Source organism: Colletotrichum navitas (genome assembly GCF_030913465.1).
Source record: "Colletotrichum navitas strain CBS 125086 chromosome Unknown LY79scaffold_47, whole genome shotgun sequence".
Classification (NCBI taxonomy): domain Eukaryota; kingdom Fungi; phylum Ascomycota; class Sordariomycetes; order Glomerellales; family Glomerellaceae; genus Colletotrichum; species Colletotrichum navitas.
In genome coordinates this window covers 116,538-130,656 of record NW_026850593.1, presented here as the reverse complement: position 1 = coordinate 130,656, position 14,119 = coordinate 116,538, and the positions used below count along the sequence as shown (strand labels likewise).

At 53.5% G+C, this 14,119-nt stretch overlaps 4 protein-coding genes across 4 annotated transcripts; all 4 read left to right on the top strand.

Annotated features, from left to right (window-relative positions):
- Window positions 1–3,491: 3,491 nt before the first annotated feature.
- LY79DRAFT_519407 (uncharacterized protein) lies at window positions 3,492–3,819 on the top strand (the record flags this gene model as incomplete). The annotated part of the gene is made up of 2 exons (XM_060555136.1): window positions 3,492–3,538; window positions 3,624–3,819. 2 exons carry the CDS (start codon window positions 3,492–3,494, stop codon window positions 3,817–3,819), a joined length of 243 nt encoding a protein of 80 aa, XP_060412196.1.
- A 4,907-nt stretch (window positions 3,820–8,726) lies between these two features.
- On the top strand, window positions 8,727–9,163 carry LY79DRAFT_519315 (uncharacterized protein; the record flags this gene model as incomplete). Its single annotated transcript, XM_060555123.1, has 2 exons — window positions 8,727–8,826; window positions 9,021–9,163. Coding segments are annotated over 2 exons (243 nt in total), but the record flags the coding sequence as incomplete, so codon positions are not given.
- Window positions 9,164–10,774: 1,611 nt separating this feature from the next.
- LY79DRAFT_559339 (uncharacterized protein) lies at window positions 10,775–11,353 on the top strand. The gene has a single exon (XM_060558252.1). It carries the CDS (start codon window positions 10,825–10,827, stop codon window positions 11,323–11,325), a length of 501 nt encoding a protein of 166 aa, XP_060412194.1. The 5' UTR covers window positions 10,775–10,824; the 3' UTR covers window positions 11,326–11,353.
- A 1,532-nt stretch (window positions 11,354–12,885) lies between these two features.
- LY79DRAFT_559335 (uncharacterized protein) lies at window positions 12,886–13,780 on the top strand. Its single transcript, XM_060558251.1, has 2 exons — window positions 12,886–13,180; window positions 13,377–13,780. Exons 1-2 carry the CDS (start codon window positions 12,956–12,958, stop codon window positions 13,644–13,646), a joined length of 495 nt encoding a protein of 164 aa, XP_060412193.1. The 5' UTR covers window positions 12,886–12,955; the 3' UTR covers window positions 13,647–13,780.
- The last annotated feature ends 339 nt before the right edge of the window (window positions 13,781–14,119 follow it).

The window sequence follows — 14,119 nt, the reverse complement described above, 5'->3', positions numbered from 1 at the left end:
CGATCTGCGACTGCATATGGTGTAGTCCGAAACAAGTATGCTGCAGAAGTCGGTCTGCAGAAGGACCTGGGACAAAAGGCTGCGTCTCTTCACCGCCGTGGCGTCCGAGATACGAGCTCCTGATGGAACGTCCTGATTTCACCGCTGTGGAGATTTGGTTGGTGACCTTGAATGGTGAGTACAACGAGTTTCAGGCCATCAGACCGGGTCATCCAGGAACGGCATAGCCTTAGTATCGATGCTGGGTAGGCCAGTTTGCGGTTGGTCAGGACAGATAGTAAGTCCTGGTTCGCAGGATTGGTGGACTTCATCATGTTGGAGCGGCCGCATGTTGCATGACCCAAGTCTCAGTACAGGTTTACTGATAAATGAGATATGTGATGCACAGTTGATAGTACTTTGGGTGACTGGTATGCGTTAAGCAGTGGACCGTTTCTGAATTCAAGGAGGTATTGTCAAGGCCGATTTGGTAGTGAAGATAAATGGTGTCGAGGGTTGCGGACGTAAAGAAGGTGACTCGACAATGATTTGCATTTTGGCGAGCAAGGCGTCCTGGTGTCAACTCTGTCTGGTACTCGCCAGCATCGAATGTCGTGCCAAGCCGGCACTTCAAACGCCGATATGCTGTCAAGTATGTACTCCGTCCAACTTTAGGAATTAGGACAAACACTTGTGGGTAGGTAGATAAGCCACTCACAATAGGCGATTTTAGATGTTGAACATCTGTGCGAAGAGCATTAAAGTACTGTCATAGCGGGAGAGGATAGATGAAGATGCACCAAAGAAGCTGCAATATGTCATGGAGAATGTGATGAGAAAGATTGACCCGATGCTCGCGGTTGTCAAGGGTGTTTGTGTGTGGCGTGAGGCTCTATGTTGGGAGATATATTGGCTGGCGACTAGCTGCATGCTGTCACCTCATGTCAATCTTCACGTCCGATGTGCGTCTCGAAAAGAAAGAAGCTAGAGTCTTGGAACAACTCCACCGTAGTGTTCGGGAGGGACGCAGCCGTTCATCGCATGTTCTGGCAATAGAAACGCTGCAACATCCAAGTCGGACATGGGACAAGGATGAAGGTGAGCAGGGGATGAAAGCCATGAAATCAATCAATGGATGCCTTGATCTACCATACCGGTATAGCAGGCTATGGCCCTTGCTGCTTCTGCTGCTGCTGCTGCTGCTAGGGCGGGTGCTGCTAGTGCAGTCTCTTCGGGATCAGAGTGCGTTAGACGATGAGAGGCATGACAGGGCTAGTCGTCGGCCCGGCAAAGAGATGCACAAGTGTACTGCATGGTACTTTTCCTCGGATGACTGGGAACAGTCTCTCTCATCTTGGGGGAAGCAGGACAAGATCCCCTGTCTATTATTTGAGATATTCGGCCATGTGCTGTAGTGTAAGGCGGATGTGGTTGTAGAGTTGCAGGGTGTACACTTACACTACATAGTAGTTCAGCTGAGGGCGGAGATAAGGTGTCGCCATTGCCGTCGTGGCAGGCAGTACGTACTTGCCTGCGAGGGACCTGGTAGGTAGGCAGGTAGGGTACCGTTCTGACAGGGGCCAAAAGAAGAAGCAGGGATCGAGCCTGCTTGTCACGTACCTGGTCCGATCTTTCCCTGCCCATCACTTCAAGATAGGTAGCTGCACTTTGCTTTCTTTCCCCCCTCTTCCTTCCCCGGCCGAGCGATAGGAAATGACTGGAAAGAGCTATCAGCCCACCTCCCCTTCGTTACATACATACCTACCTACTACACCTTCTCGGTTACCTACTACTTCTTACTCACCGCCATCTCCCAAATCCACTTCCGCCCTTCTTTTTCCATGTCCTAACTTGGCCCAACCCGACACGATTGACGATGATGGGCGCCCTCTTCCTGCACACACCTCTCTGACAGCATTTCCTCAGCAAATGTCATCTGACGCCATTGCTTCCCCAGCGCACTCTAAGACAGCTGCAGAGTACAAGCACCTGGGTACCTTTCTCTCCATGATCCACACCCGTCATGGCCACGACTACTAGCGGGGACGCTAACAATCCTTCTAGCCTCCAACGACACCCCGCCGCCGTTTCATGTGCCGTCTTCTGATCGTGAGTTGTTCATCCCCTCATATCCAGGTCTCGATAACAGGTACTCATGTCCTTCCAGCTACGCTCGCTCGTTTCTCTCGCCGGCCGCCCCTTTCTCCCTTCTCCGTCCAATCATCCTTTGCGGTCTCTGAGGCCCTCCGGTCCTCACACCTACCTCGAGATGGTGCTTAAGCCAACAGTTAAGCACGACGTCACAATTCTCCCATAGCGGCCATTGGCCTATGAACGAACGCATGTCTCTCAAGCTGGGGCACCACAACACACGCTTCACACCGCAAAATTGGCCCTTGACCGAGAATACGCCATTTTCCATAATAACTCGATTCCGCGTGTGTGAAGTTCCGTTTTCCGTCATCGCCACACCCCATCCACCCTCTTCAGCTACACGGACGCGTCTGCTTTTCGAGACGGGGCAGCCTGCCTGTCCTGTTCCCCTCCTTCGGCGGCTTCGCGCTTGTCAACACCCTCTCCGTTTTGGTCCATGATGCGTTAATCCGCCCACAGCCATAATGCTTACGAATTTGGCGAAAACTTTTCTTGGTCATTCATGGCCGCTTTGGGGGCGTTTTTCATGCAGTCTTGTGATCACCCACGCAACTCCCTAATATTCTTTTAGCTCCGAATCGTCCCTCACATCCTCCTCCAGCCTGCTTCTTCATCTCCTAATGCCCCACCGCCCTGTACACTGACCCAATACTGAGAACCGATTTAGAGTCTGACTGATGCATGGGACAGACTTTGCTCCTAGAATCGACCACCCTTTTCCCTTGTATCCCCTGTTCCTGGCCCTATTCTTGTTCCTGTCGGACCGCCTTTTGATAGAAAAGAGATTGGTTATTGCACATAGGTGCAGTGACGGCCGAATCATATCCGGCACGGAGGAAGAAGTGAGGCCAACGTCAGACACGACGCAATGATTCGGGGTTGTAATTGCACTTTGACCTGGTCGTCTTCTTGGCGATCTTCTGTACCCTCGATATCCCAACCCAGTTGATCCGACATACATTGAAGTGGTGGCATCGGTACTCGTCGCCGTGCGCCAAGGCACACCTCGGTTGTTTCCTTCACCCCCGATTTACTCACCACCACGCCGCGCTTCATGAGATTCGTGACCCAAGCAGGCGTCCAGCATCTGGTTCGCATATCATATGTGTCCGCCGTCTCCTTCGTCGGCCTCTTCTACTAAAGACGACCTTGGTAGCCATGCCGACTCGCGGACCTGTCCCCATCCATCTCCTTTCTTTCCATCTCGTCGTCCCGGTAGTCGTTGCTCGGAGCAAGACCCTCCACCTTGTATCATTTGCTCGCTTCTTTGCAAAACGACCCCTTGGCCGTTCCCCGATATCCTTTGCACAAAAGTACTTCTTTCTTCACTTTACGTACGATACCCTTCATCCTTCGCCATGCCTGCCAGCCACACCTCCTCCATGGATAACAACACCGGCCGCCTGTAAGTCTTTACATTATCATTGTCCCCCCTCCCCCGCCCAGCACCGCAGGCAACCACTTCCGAGTAGCAGCTGATATGAAACTAGGAGCAGCTGGTCTGCCAGTCGGCCTGCACCCAACGAGAAGCCCTCGAGAGACGTCCGCCTTGACAGGTTCATGAGTGACAAGGACTACGGCCTCGCCCACCGAGTTCATTCGGGCGAACAACGGCCTACGTCGCTCGACGAAATGCTTGGCCAACACCTCGCCAATCTGCCGCAGACGGCTATGAACGGGCATTGACGCCTCAACGGCGCTCCTCTCCCTGCATCCGCAGCTGTGTATAACACGGGACACAACTCCTCTCTTTTTTTCGACGACACTGTATCATTACTACCCTGTTACAAAACTCTTTCTTTTCGGGATTCTTCTTTACACATTTGGTCACGGATATAGAAAAAACAAAAGTGTCTATTTTGGTAGGACGATGGCGGAAAAATCATTTCAGGTGTTTAGCCATTGGTTTCGGTAGGCGGCACTCGGCGCACAAATGCATGATATTCGGTTCTTCATCACTGCCCGTGATTTTCGCACAACTCGTGATGTGATACCGGACATCATCTGGCCGACGGTTCTTTGCTATGGCTTCTGCGTCTCTGCTTCGTCATCGCTCAACGTCGTCACGATCCAGCTCGACGGCAGTGACGCACACGGCGTCGATGATGTATACAAAGAATACGCGCGTCTCGGTTCGGCCCCAGTCGCACAGGGCCATGCCACGAGGTGAATGACGCGTCATTGGTCGAGCATCCGCCCGGACTCAGTGACCGGCGCTGGGCCTTTGTCTACTTGGGTACCTCAGGTGGGATCGCGGGGTGACTGGGGACCGCCAGCAACGAGGCCAGGGCCCCCGAAGCGATCCAGTTTTTGGGCTCCCTCTTCCCTAGGGGCCGAACTTCTCCCCACAGTTTTCTGCCGAGTGCAAGGTAAAGAAGCTAGTGGAGGGATTACAGGGGGGGGGGGGGAGGAGAGGGCGGGAGTTTTAGTGTGTGTGTGTGTGCAAGGAACAACCCAAGGCGTTCCTGTGAACCCGACAAAGTGGACTGCTGCTAGTGGGCGCCCTCCCTGCACGTCTGGTTGGTATGTGGTGGTGAGACCGGATAAGGGCTGGTACACCATGGCCAGTTGGGAAGAGCCTCCGAAACGCATCTCCCGGGCTGGGGTCCGGCTGCCGTCAACTGAGCTACAAGCACTGTGCCAGCTCACCTGGCGAGCGTTTAAACTCATGAAGAGGCCTACCTTCTCAGCCGTCGCGTAACAACAAAATATGCTAAATCCCCCTCCACTCCCAATCAGCTGCGCTCGAAGATGGAAACCAGGGGCTTCCGGCGCTGTCGACGGAAAAAGAACAAGAAAAAAAAAAAAAAAAAAGCACGGCCCGCCGCGTCTGTGTGACCTCACGGACGATGCGGAAGGGAACACGCCATACCAGCCATCCGGCACGGCATCGTTGAACGGATGAGAAATAGCTTTGACGGGTGGGCCGAGCGGTCGAGGTCTAACGGGCTTTGGGCGTCTCGAAGCCACGAGGTTGTGGGCGCGCGGGTTGGATTAGTAGCGCCACAAGCGAGAGTCTTTTGAGACCGTCCCTTAGTCCCGCCGCTGCCGGGGCGCAGCCGTCTCACTCTCTGAGAGAAAATACAAAAAAAAAAAAAAAGATTAAGGAGAAAAAAGCAGTAAAGACGGCCATGTTCTCAGTCCGCCTGATTATATGCTCGTTGGCAGATGCATAAGCCGTCCTATCCAGCCCCGGCCTCCTGTTCGCTGGTTCCGCCGGCGGAATCTCGCATTGCCAGGTCAGCGGAGACGGCATCAAGCTGCAGCCTGCCCTCTTAGGACCGGACAGAAAAACAGAAACAGGTATCCGACTAACACATGTAACTTGAACGACGCCAGTGAAAACCCCTTACCAAAAAGCTTCCATAAAAGACTGGTGGTTCTCTAGCGAAGAGGATGATGAACTGCTTCTTCTCACCTCGTTTACAGTAGTTTGACTGCTCCGCTCCTTTTTTGTCGGGGGGTTTTTTTTTTGTTACTCAGCTTTGAGGCTGGTCTCACTCGTTTGTAGCAGCAGAGCTTCGGCTCTCCACGGCCGGGGACCTGTAGCTGACAAGTGGCGGCGATCTGGGAAGAGCTGGATACTAGTTACTGACTATACCCGGGTACACATAGAGAGCATTAGGATGTAAGGTCACCAACGCAGTGTCCACAGGAAAGTTGGGCGTCAACGATGGAACCCTCTCGCTTAACAAAGTGACGGCGAAAGAGTGTACCCCTGGGCTGCAGCATGGGATCGTCTGGATCCGTGGGTTCTGCTCGGTTCCAAGCTTGACCTTCCTCAATCCGGACTGCAATCGCAGGAGCCGAAGGAAACGACATTCCGGACATTTTCTATAGCCCGGGGTACAGCGCCAGGATGAGGTCCGACTCAGACACTCGGACGGACGTTTTTGTCCAGCAGGCGCACTCGGCCCTTGCGTCTATGTGCTAGATATCTGCATGGGTCCAGATCAGAACAGGGCGGCGTTGACCAAGGAAATAGGTTAGAAGAAAAAAACAACCTAAAAAAGAAAACTGGTGACATGGGGTTCTATTCAGCGCGATATCGGGCAGTAAAGTAAACTCCTTGGCGTAAGCGACGATTGGTGTCGCAAACATTGTCTTTTCGCTCAACGGCCTGCAGAATGCCATAGTGAGGCCCATCGTGATGATACTGAGCGGAAGGTCGGCAATAGTTGCTGAAATGCGAGTGGAGGTGGAGGAGCAGTGTTTGCTTGATGATCGACGCGAAGCAAAACACCGAGGGACGTGCCCTGATGTGAAATCTGATATCACGACATGACCCTGCCGGCTTATATGCGATTCGGCCCTTTCAAAGGCCTCATACGTGCGTATGTGTCAACTCCGCCTATGAGGGAACGCGACCAGCCACAGAACCCGCAGGCGCGCAATCTTGTTGCACGCCGGCCGATTGCAAAGCGAGGCTAATGCCACACCGGCAAATAGGTGTCGCCTCACCGATATGCGCCATCTCACCGGGACGTGGTAGAAGGGCAAACTGCGCGAAGGAGAGTCTGTGGGCAATCTTATCGTAGGCCTGGGTGTGAAGCAGGTGCCTGTCATCCGATGCCAACGAGGTGTGACAAGGTTAGAACCCGTCAATGCAGCCGTCGTGACAAGGGTGAACCGGAACTTCGTGGGAACAGACGAATCCGAAAGACGCTAGGGAATCCCAGATCCCAGAGAGCATCGGCCATCAACGGCTTTCGCAGACCTCGGTCTCTGGGGTCGGCTCGCAGAAGGCTAACGCCTGGGCCGGTCGCACAAGTAGAATGGTCGAGGCGCGCTTTGCGCGGAGGCGCCAGTCATATTCGTTGGGTTGTACACGGGGAGACTGGTCGAGGGATCCGTCGGTTGTACAATGCCCCTGTGCCACACACCGTCCCTATGGAGCAAACAAGAACGCTATACAATGGGTACGGGTAGCCTGTTCTTCCGACAATATCCTCCTCGGCCGTAATACTGCCCTGAATTCGTTTCCCTTTTCGATCGACGTGTCGCCAGGGGTGTGGTACGGGCTCCAATGCTGTGCTCGCCATGCCATGTCCTCCCAATACAGGGTGGTGACGAAATGACGCGTTGCTTACTATTGTGCTCCGGTACAGAAGTTTGTTGCTAAACGGCTCAAATCCGACTTCGATAGATGTTTTTTTTTCTTTCTATCAAGATCCTGCTATTTTCTCATGGCTCTTTCGTCGGTTTCGGTCTTCATTCGGGCATATTGCTGTTCTATGACTGCAAGGCTCTAGATTTCGACCGGCACGTTATCAATGCCACCGCGGTGAGACCATGTCGGTCAAGGAAGCAGATAGCCAAGGCCTCATACTCCATGCCTGCGAAGAGACGCTTACTAGAGCAAAGGGCGGTGGACGAAGGGCCGGCCATCCTTGGCTTCTGATTGCTGACACCAATGGGAAATAGATTCGCTCGGAGCCGGCGGGTGATTGGCCATGTATATGCATGCTCTCTCCCCCGAGTCGCATCTCCGTGCATCCAACTGATCATGCTGTTCTCCCACACGCGCGACACAGGAAGGGTAAGTGCGGCGCAGCCACAGCGAACATCTACCTCCGAGGCAGAGCGTGGCCTCTCGGCATGGGCCGTTCCACTGGCGTTGATTTTGCCGATGCAAGACGAGGCCGAATGCATAAGGAGCGGCTTGGGCTGCAGTCCGTGCTTTTCATTCCTCGTTCTTGCAGGGTGACATCTGGGTTGGCCGTCAAATGCTCAACACACCGGGTGCCGGAAGCTGTTCCTGACTTCCCCGGAAGCTTGGTAGAGACTGTGTGAGCGCTTTTGACGAGGGCTGCTCCGCTCTGTTCGTGGCCAAGGAGCTGGAACGCTGGCAGGGTGCGGATCCTTGTGAGACACCCACAAGTAGAGAACATCGGCATAGTCAGGCAAGCCCCAACTGGTCGTCTACCCAGTGTGAGAGTCGATGACGCCGAGCCACCCTCCTATGAGCCCTGCCGGTCGTTCTCGGTGAGACTAAAGCCCAGTAGTACTTCACAGCGAGGAATGCCGCGGATCTTGTACGCGCTTCCCTCTACATGGTCTTGGGCGGGAGGCTCGTCAACGGCCGAACAACCAATGGGAACTGTGCCCTGTGCCGCCTTCGAGTCCCTCGGCACCTTTGTCTTTGGGGCCACAAAGAGAACACATCAGTGTGCAGTTTATTACACTTGATACCATGGGGTTTTGTGTGACTGCAAGCTTCTCGTTGTGGGGTGTCGGTCAAGATTGCGCTGGAGGAAGGGGTGCGGCAGATGGCTTCACGAGCCCTCCGCGCCCATAAGTAGTCACCGCTGTCGGCCTGGAGCCACGTACTCGTTCGTTTCTCGAATCAACAAATGGAGCTTGCGTCTTCTTTTTGCGCGACATATGCAGTCTCGCAATTCACTTAGTCGACAAGCATTCGTCAAACACCGTCTCAATTCGATACCAAATGTCGACTTCCCAAGCGTCGGTCGTAATGAACGGTAAATCTATGAAAAGGTCAGTGAAATCATTGGAACTAGATACAATAACGATTAAAATGCTTACTTCTTACCAGATCGAGCTCGGATCAGCAGTCCGATGCCGCCGAGACACTATCCTGTGTTGCCCATTACCTGGCGGAGCATCGAGACCTCTACGAGCGCCTCCACACCGACAAGGAGGAGCACGATAGAGTCAAGGCGCACCAAGCTCGTGCCATTGATGCTTCTCGGAAAGCTGATGATAAGCTGAGACCAAAGACAAAATGATGGCCGAAGGCTTTGTGCTGTGCTGGAGTTCTCCACGTCGCTTATCCGGGGCCACACCTTCGTGAAGGCGGCTGATCACTGCACCCATGTTTCTGTTCAGACCGGGGTCGAGAGCTTGTATGATTTAAACGATTCAAGATGGAGGCGTGGATGGCCGAGAAAGTTCCAAGTCTTGGCGGCCTGGCCTGGAAGCGGTTTCCTTTACCGAAAAGGGTCGATGCCACAAGCAAGCGCTTTCAGCCCCTAAACGAACTTACTTCGGCAACATGAAGCAACAATAGTTGTTCAGTCGCAAAGAAGCTGAAAGGCTCTCGATTAGTTCCTTCCAGGAGACGTTTCATAATGCTCAACCTCGAATAAGGGAAGGAGCACAGTGCCTGGGAAGGTGCGAACGGAGACGGGGTGCCCGTCGACGATAACTACGAACCGCGCGGTCTGTGCAAAGACAGTACAGCAGGGAGACGGAATAATCGGTTGGTTTCCATTGCTTCTGTCTCTTATGTCCAGTTTAGGGGGTCCATAAGCCGTCTTTTCATCGATAGCATTACGGTCTGCCCAGCAACCACAATGGTCATGGAGGGGGGCAACACATTACTATGAGCTTCTACATATGCTTTAGCTTGACTTTTGTTACAGCCTTACCAGAAATTTTCCAGTAAATGTAGTCCATGTGGTGGTTGATTCTCTCGGCTTGGATCTCCGAGCCGGGGTGATGTTATAGCAGCTGGATCTTCCATATTGTGAAGTCTCATTCTGCGGAAATATGCATGGTAAAACATCCGGCTTATTCGAAGTCGCCCCGCTATTCGGATTGACTTACTTGATGATGACACGAAATCAGCTGAAATCCCGAGCTGAAGAGCGGTTAAGCTACTCATCTTCTTTGCTCGCAACCCTGCGAATGGTCGAGAGTCGACGCGAGAAGATTTCCTAATCTTTCCGTCAACCAACAGAGATCCATTTCATCGTCCCATCCAAACAATAAGATGGTGTTATCTAACAATTTTATCTTATGTCTGTTCTTCAGACACTTGCAAGTTTTACAATACTTCCACACTCATCTGTCTGTGGTTTACCCCACAGGCTTTCAAAGACTCTGGCAGACCCCGTGTATATGTAGGTAGGTGCAGATTTCTGATAACCTACAGCCGATGCGGCTACCGACGGCATGCACTGTGCTCACTGTTTCGAATGCGCCGGACAGTATCAACGTTCTACCGGATATGAAAGCAATCGAGGCGCGACAGAGTCGGCCCCTCCCCGGCTTTGGCGCCGCCGCGTAAGGCCCATCAGAGCCTCAACAGTGTAACATGATTGGTCAGTCGCAGATGACGTTTGACGAGTACGTACCATTTCTGTCTGTTTGATCTCTCTCACCTGTGTTGGAGGCAAAAACGGCACCCGCAAATGAAACCACGCCTGACCTTCACGCCAACAGGGACAATAGGATGACGCACACTGCATACTGTATAAGCAAGGCGACACAGATGCCGAGGCACGCGATGGCGTTTCGCCAGATCTGGCTTCTCCCACACATGCTCCACTTCTGCAGTTTTTCGGCCGTTGCTGATGACCCCCCTGTACTGACCCTGCACTCTGCTCTTCTGCCCATTTACGAACCACCCCGCCGCCACCTGCCGAACCAGTCCCACGTGAATCCAGACCTACTACGTAGCAGACCCTAAAACACAGAGCCCATGCCGCCTCGTAACCCTAGGCTCAAGGCGGAAAAACGACGTCGGGCCAGGCCCGCAAGGTGCCGTGGTCGAGGGCAGCAGGAAACTGTTTGAGCCGGCAGCTCCAAAAACCCTTGTCTCCTGCCTCCCCTTCCCATCCTCAGCTCTATACGTAACTCTTGGTATGCAGGCCAATTTCTGGATTGGGCAGCATACGTCTTTATCTTGTACGACCTGACCACGACGTACGCTCATCTCTGGCCGACATGGGCCTCAGTAGGGAACGTCTCTCGTTAAACCAGCAGGGTCGAAATCCTTACTCGAGGCACCGTTCAACAATGACCAGTACTAACTCTCATGTTTATAAGGTGCCATCCCCGCCGTTGGTTTTCCACCCCATCATCTTATTTTGTATGGCCGCGTCAACCAAGAACATCCAACTGCCTCAAATAAGTACGCTCTACCTTGGCCAAGGGTTCGTTTCTTACAAGCAGCTCGGAAAGCTCGTTGGTGTCGATTCCTTGCCGAACTCATCCAGGATCACTCCTCTTCCATACTCCTTCTGTACCACCCTCGGTAACTTACCACGAAGTCTACTCGAGCAATACAGTCAAAAGTGTCTTTCTCAAAGAGCAAAGAAACTTCCCACAAGGTTGCCCCGAGTTTCCATCTGGGAAAACGTGTTGAAAGCATCAGTTCCCCGTGCTGGCTCGAGTAAGATAGCGATGCCCTCGACTACACCTCTGAACGGTAGTGCTGCGAGGTAAATCCTGGGTCCCCAAACATTGTCGCCTCCTCCCTTTAATCTGCCAAGACTATACCGGAGTACCTTCACTGCTGACACACCCCGCGCACCCCTGTCGCGTACCGGCAAATCACAGCACCTCCACCCCCCACCTTCATCGTGTGTCTGCCGTCCGTCGGGCACTTGAGCTAATCTGTTACCCAGGGAATCAGAGCTGGAGGCAGAAGCTCCTCGGGCGGCTCGACTGGGCACCGCTTCAATCAACACGCATGCCGCCGCCAATATCCCGACCGCCTGCGTCGGGAACGTTGAAGATGCTCAGCGCCGCAATGATAAACTCGCGGCGGAGATCAACAGCATCGCGAGGCGTCTGCAGCGGGTTGCGCCCATTATCGGAGCAGACGCCAGGTCACGGGTCTACAGCGTAGACGCCGAGTTGGCGGGGGTCGGGGCCCAGTTTTGGCCGGGACGATGACTCGGGTTGCATCACCTTACGAGTCTCTTGGAGCCGGGCTGTGGGAATATATTGACACTCACGATTTCTGATCACCATCACGCAATTCTGGAGTGTGGCATTCGGCCCGGAACGGGAACGGAAGTCGCGAAGGGTGCGATGTATCGGGAAAAAGAGAAACCCACCTTCTCAACGTATCCGTTCTCCGTTGTCCATCCCCAGTTGCGACTGAGACCCGCCCCCACCTGCCTATTTCGGCCGCGGGGTAACCACCTGACCAATTTGGGCATAGACCATGCGATGCGGGAGGTTAATGGGACGGTGGTGTGGTCATGGATGGGAAGTCGATGCCGTGCCAGTCTTATATGTTATAAAACGATACGAAGCATGTGTTTTCAACCCAAAAACTGCCATCAACGCACCAAGTTAAGCTACAGCTCTCATTTGTAGTTGTAGTGAGCCCTGCTGCTTGAGTGGGTTGACAGGACTTGACTAATCCCTGTTAACGGCTAATGCTTGCATCATCGCCATGCGCATTACCAGCGGGCGTCAGTAGCCTTGACTGGTTCAGGTTATGTGTGGAATATCTGAAGTGATAGCAACACGTGGGTCGGGCCGGGATTTTCGAGGTAAAAACTTTTGATGTCTTGGGGACAGAGATGGCTGAACTAAGGATCGCAGTATTCCAAGACTGACTGGAACTACGGCTGGCAGGCCATGCAGGTCTTGCGCTGAGCTAATCTCGAACCCCACCACAAGATAAGAGCCTGCACCATACCAGACAACGGGTGTCCTAAATCGTCGGGCTCGCAGCAGCCAGCCCCCCCGGTCCGCCCTGCCTCGGAGCGGTTGTGCTTCCGCCAAACCCGCGGCTGCACGTCTCTTCTCACCGCATTGCAGGTTGACGCACCGGACCATGTCATTGCATGCCCCGGAAACCCCTTTCCCCGCCCAGGAACGCTCGTTCTACTTTTTTATGCTTGCTTTTTGGTGTCTGCCGTCCCATGCGCTCAGTGTCCGGATCGCCGGAGTTCGATCCGGTGGATGCGATTTCTGATAATGTAACTCTACACACCAGTCAACCACCTCCGCAGTCCCCCCCCCCCTTTAAGGACCCAGGAAACGATGCGATATACGATTTGCCCATGTTACTTGCTGGGCTTTTCCTTCCAGATCCCCCCAGCTTATTACGATTTTCATGAAACGCCATCACGAATGCGCTTCGCCGGTACGCTCGCATGCTGACCAGACGGGGCGTAATGGGCTCCTTCTCTCGTTCTTCTTAAATTCCCTCCTGCACAAGCTGCCTCTCCAAAAGAGGTCCCGCCGCGGCAGGCAACCCATTATACCTGATCTGAGCCGTCGAAACGATGCCCAAACTCTCTGCTACTCATTCAATGCTCGTGATAAACGGCAGTATAAGGTGACATTGCCCCTCTCAAAAGCCATATACCATGTTTCTTTATATGTTTTCTCGAGTCCCATTCATATCACATGCCATTTGGTGCGTATCAAGCCAGCTTTGATGGAGTCATCCGATCAGGGCCAGGAGGCAATGAGGTTTCCCGTTCGGCGGATCGCTTCACGATCAATGGCCCACTAACTTGCACAGAAGCCAGACCGAGGACTCACAGGGAGACCGCGACTCTCGAGCATGCCTTACGCCCGCTGCAGAAAGCGCCCAGACCAGGGCTGCGGTTCACATACCCGACCCGGTACTTGCCTTTGACGGACCGCACACTCACTTGGCTCGGGTTCACGGAGAGGTCGGCGGGATATTGCAGCGCCTCGGAAACCCTTCGGGTCGCGGCGAGATGGCAAATGCAACGCCGTTGTTGAGGCCAGATATGGAGCATGATCTGAAGGGTGTCGGGAAGCAGTTCGAATAGGGTGATGGCGGAGTGACTGCAATGCTGCCGATATTGTAACCGCAATTCAATAGAAACCGTACTTTCAGCAATTAATCAGGATTTCAAGGTGAGGAGTTCAACAGAATAAGTCGTGTGCTCGTGGACTGCACTTTCGCTTTTGATACTTGACAACAAACAGCGGCAGACCCTTTCAATTGTGGCTGTGGGGTTGGAAATAGATAGATACCTCAAGTAGGTATGTAGGTACCGAGGTAGTGTACAGGGCTACTACCCCACTGTAGATGGGCCAGTCAGTTCTTTTTCCTGGCGCATCTTCATTACCATTTCGGAACCTGATCCTGCCCGCCCGGGATTGGACCGATAGCAGCAATAGGTAGGTAGGTACCTACAGGACCTTGAAATCTCGGTCCCGACTTTCGACTGCCCCAGGTATCTTCGGTTTGTACTGTACCCAAGGTACCTACCTACCCAAGGCAACGTTGCAGTTGCCA

What these genes read in the sequence shown, in the direction of transcription:
- LY79DRAFT_559339 (XM_060558252.1), top strand. Translation starts at nt 10,825, where the DNA reads ATGGGCCTCAGTAGGGAACGTCTCTCGTTAAACCAGCAGGGTCGAAAT.
- LY79DRAFT_559335 (XM_060558251.1), top strand. Translation starts at nt 12,956, where the DNA reads ATGAAACGCCATCACGAATGCGCTTCGCCGGTACGCTCGCATGCTGAC. An exon ending in GTGATAAACGGCAGTATAAG is followed by an intron (nt 13,181 to 13,376) that starts GTGACATTGCCC and finishes CACAGAAGCCAG; the next exon opens with ACCGAGGACTCACAGGGAGA.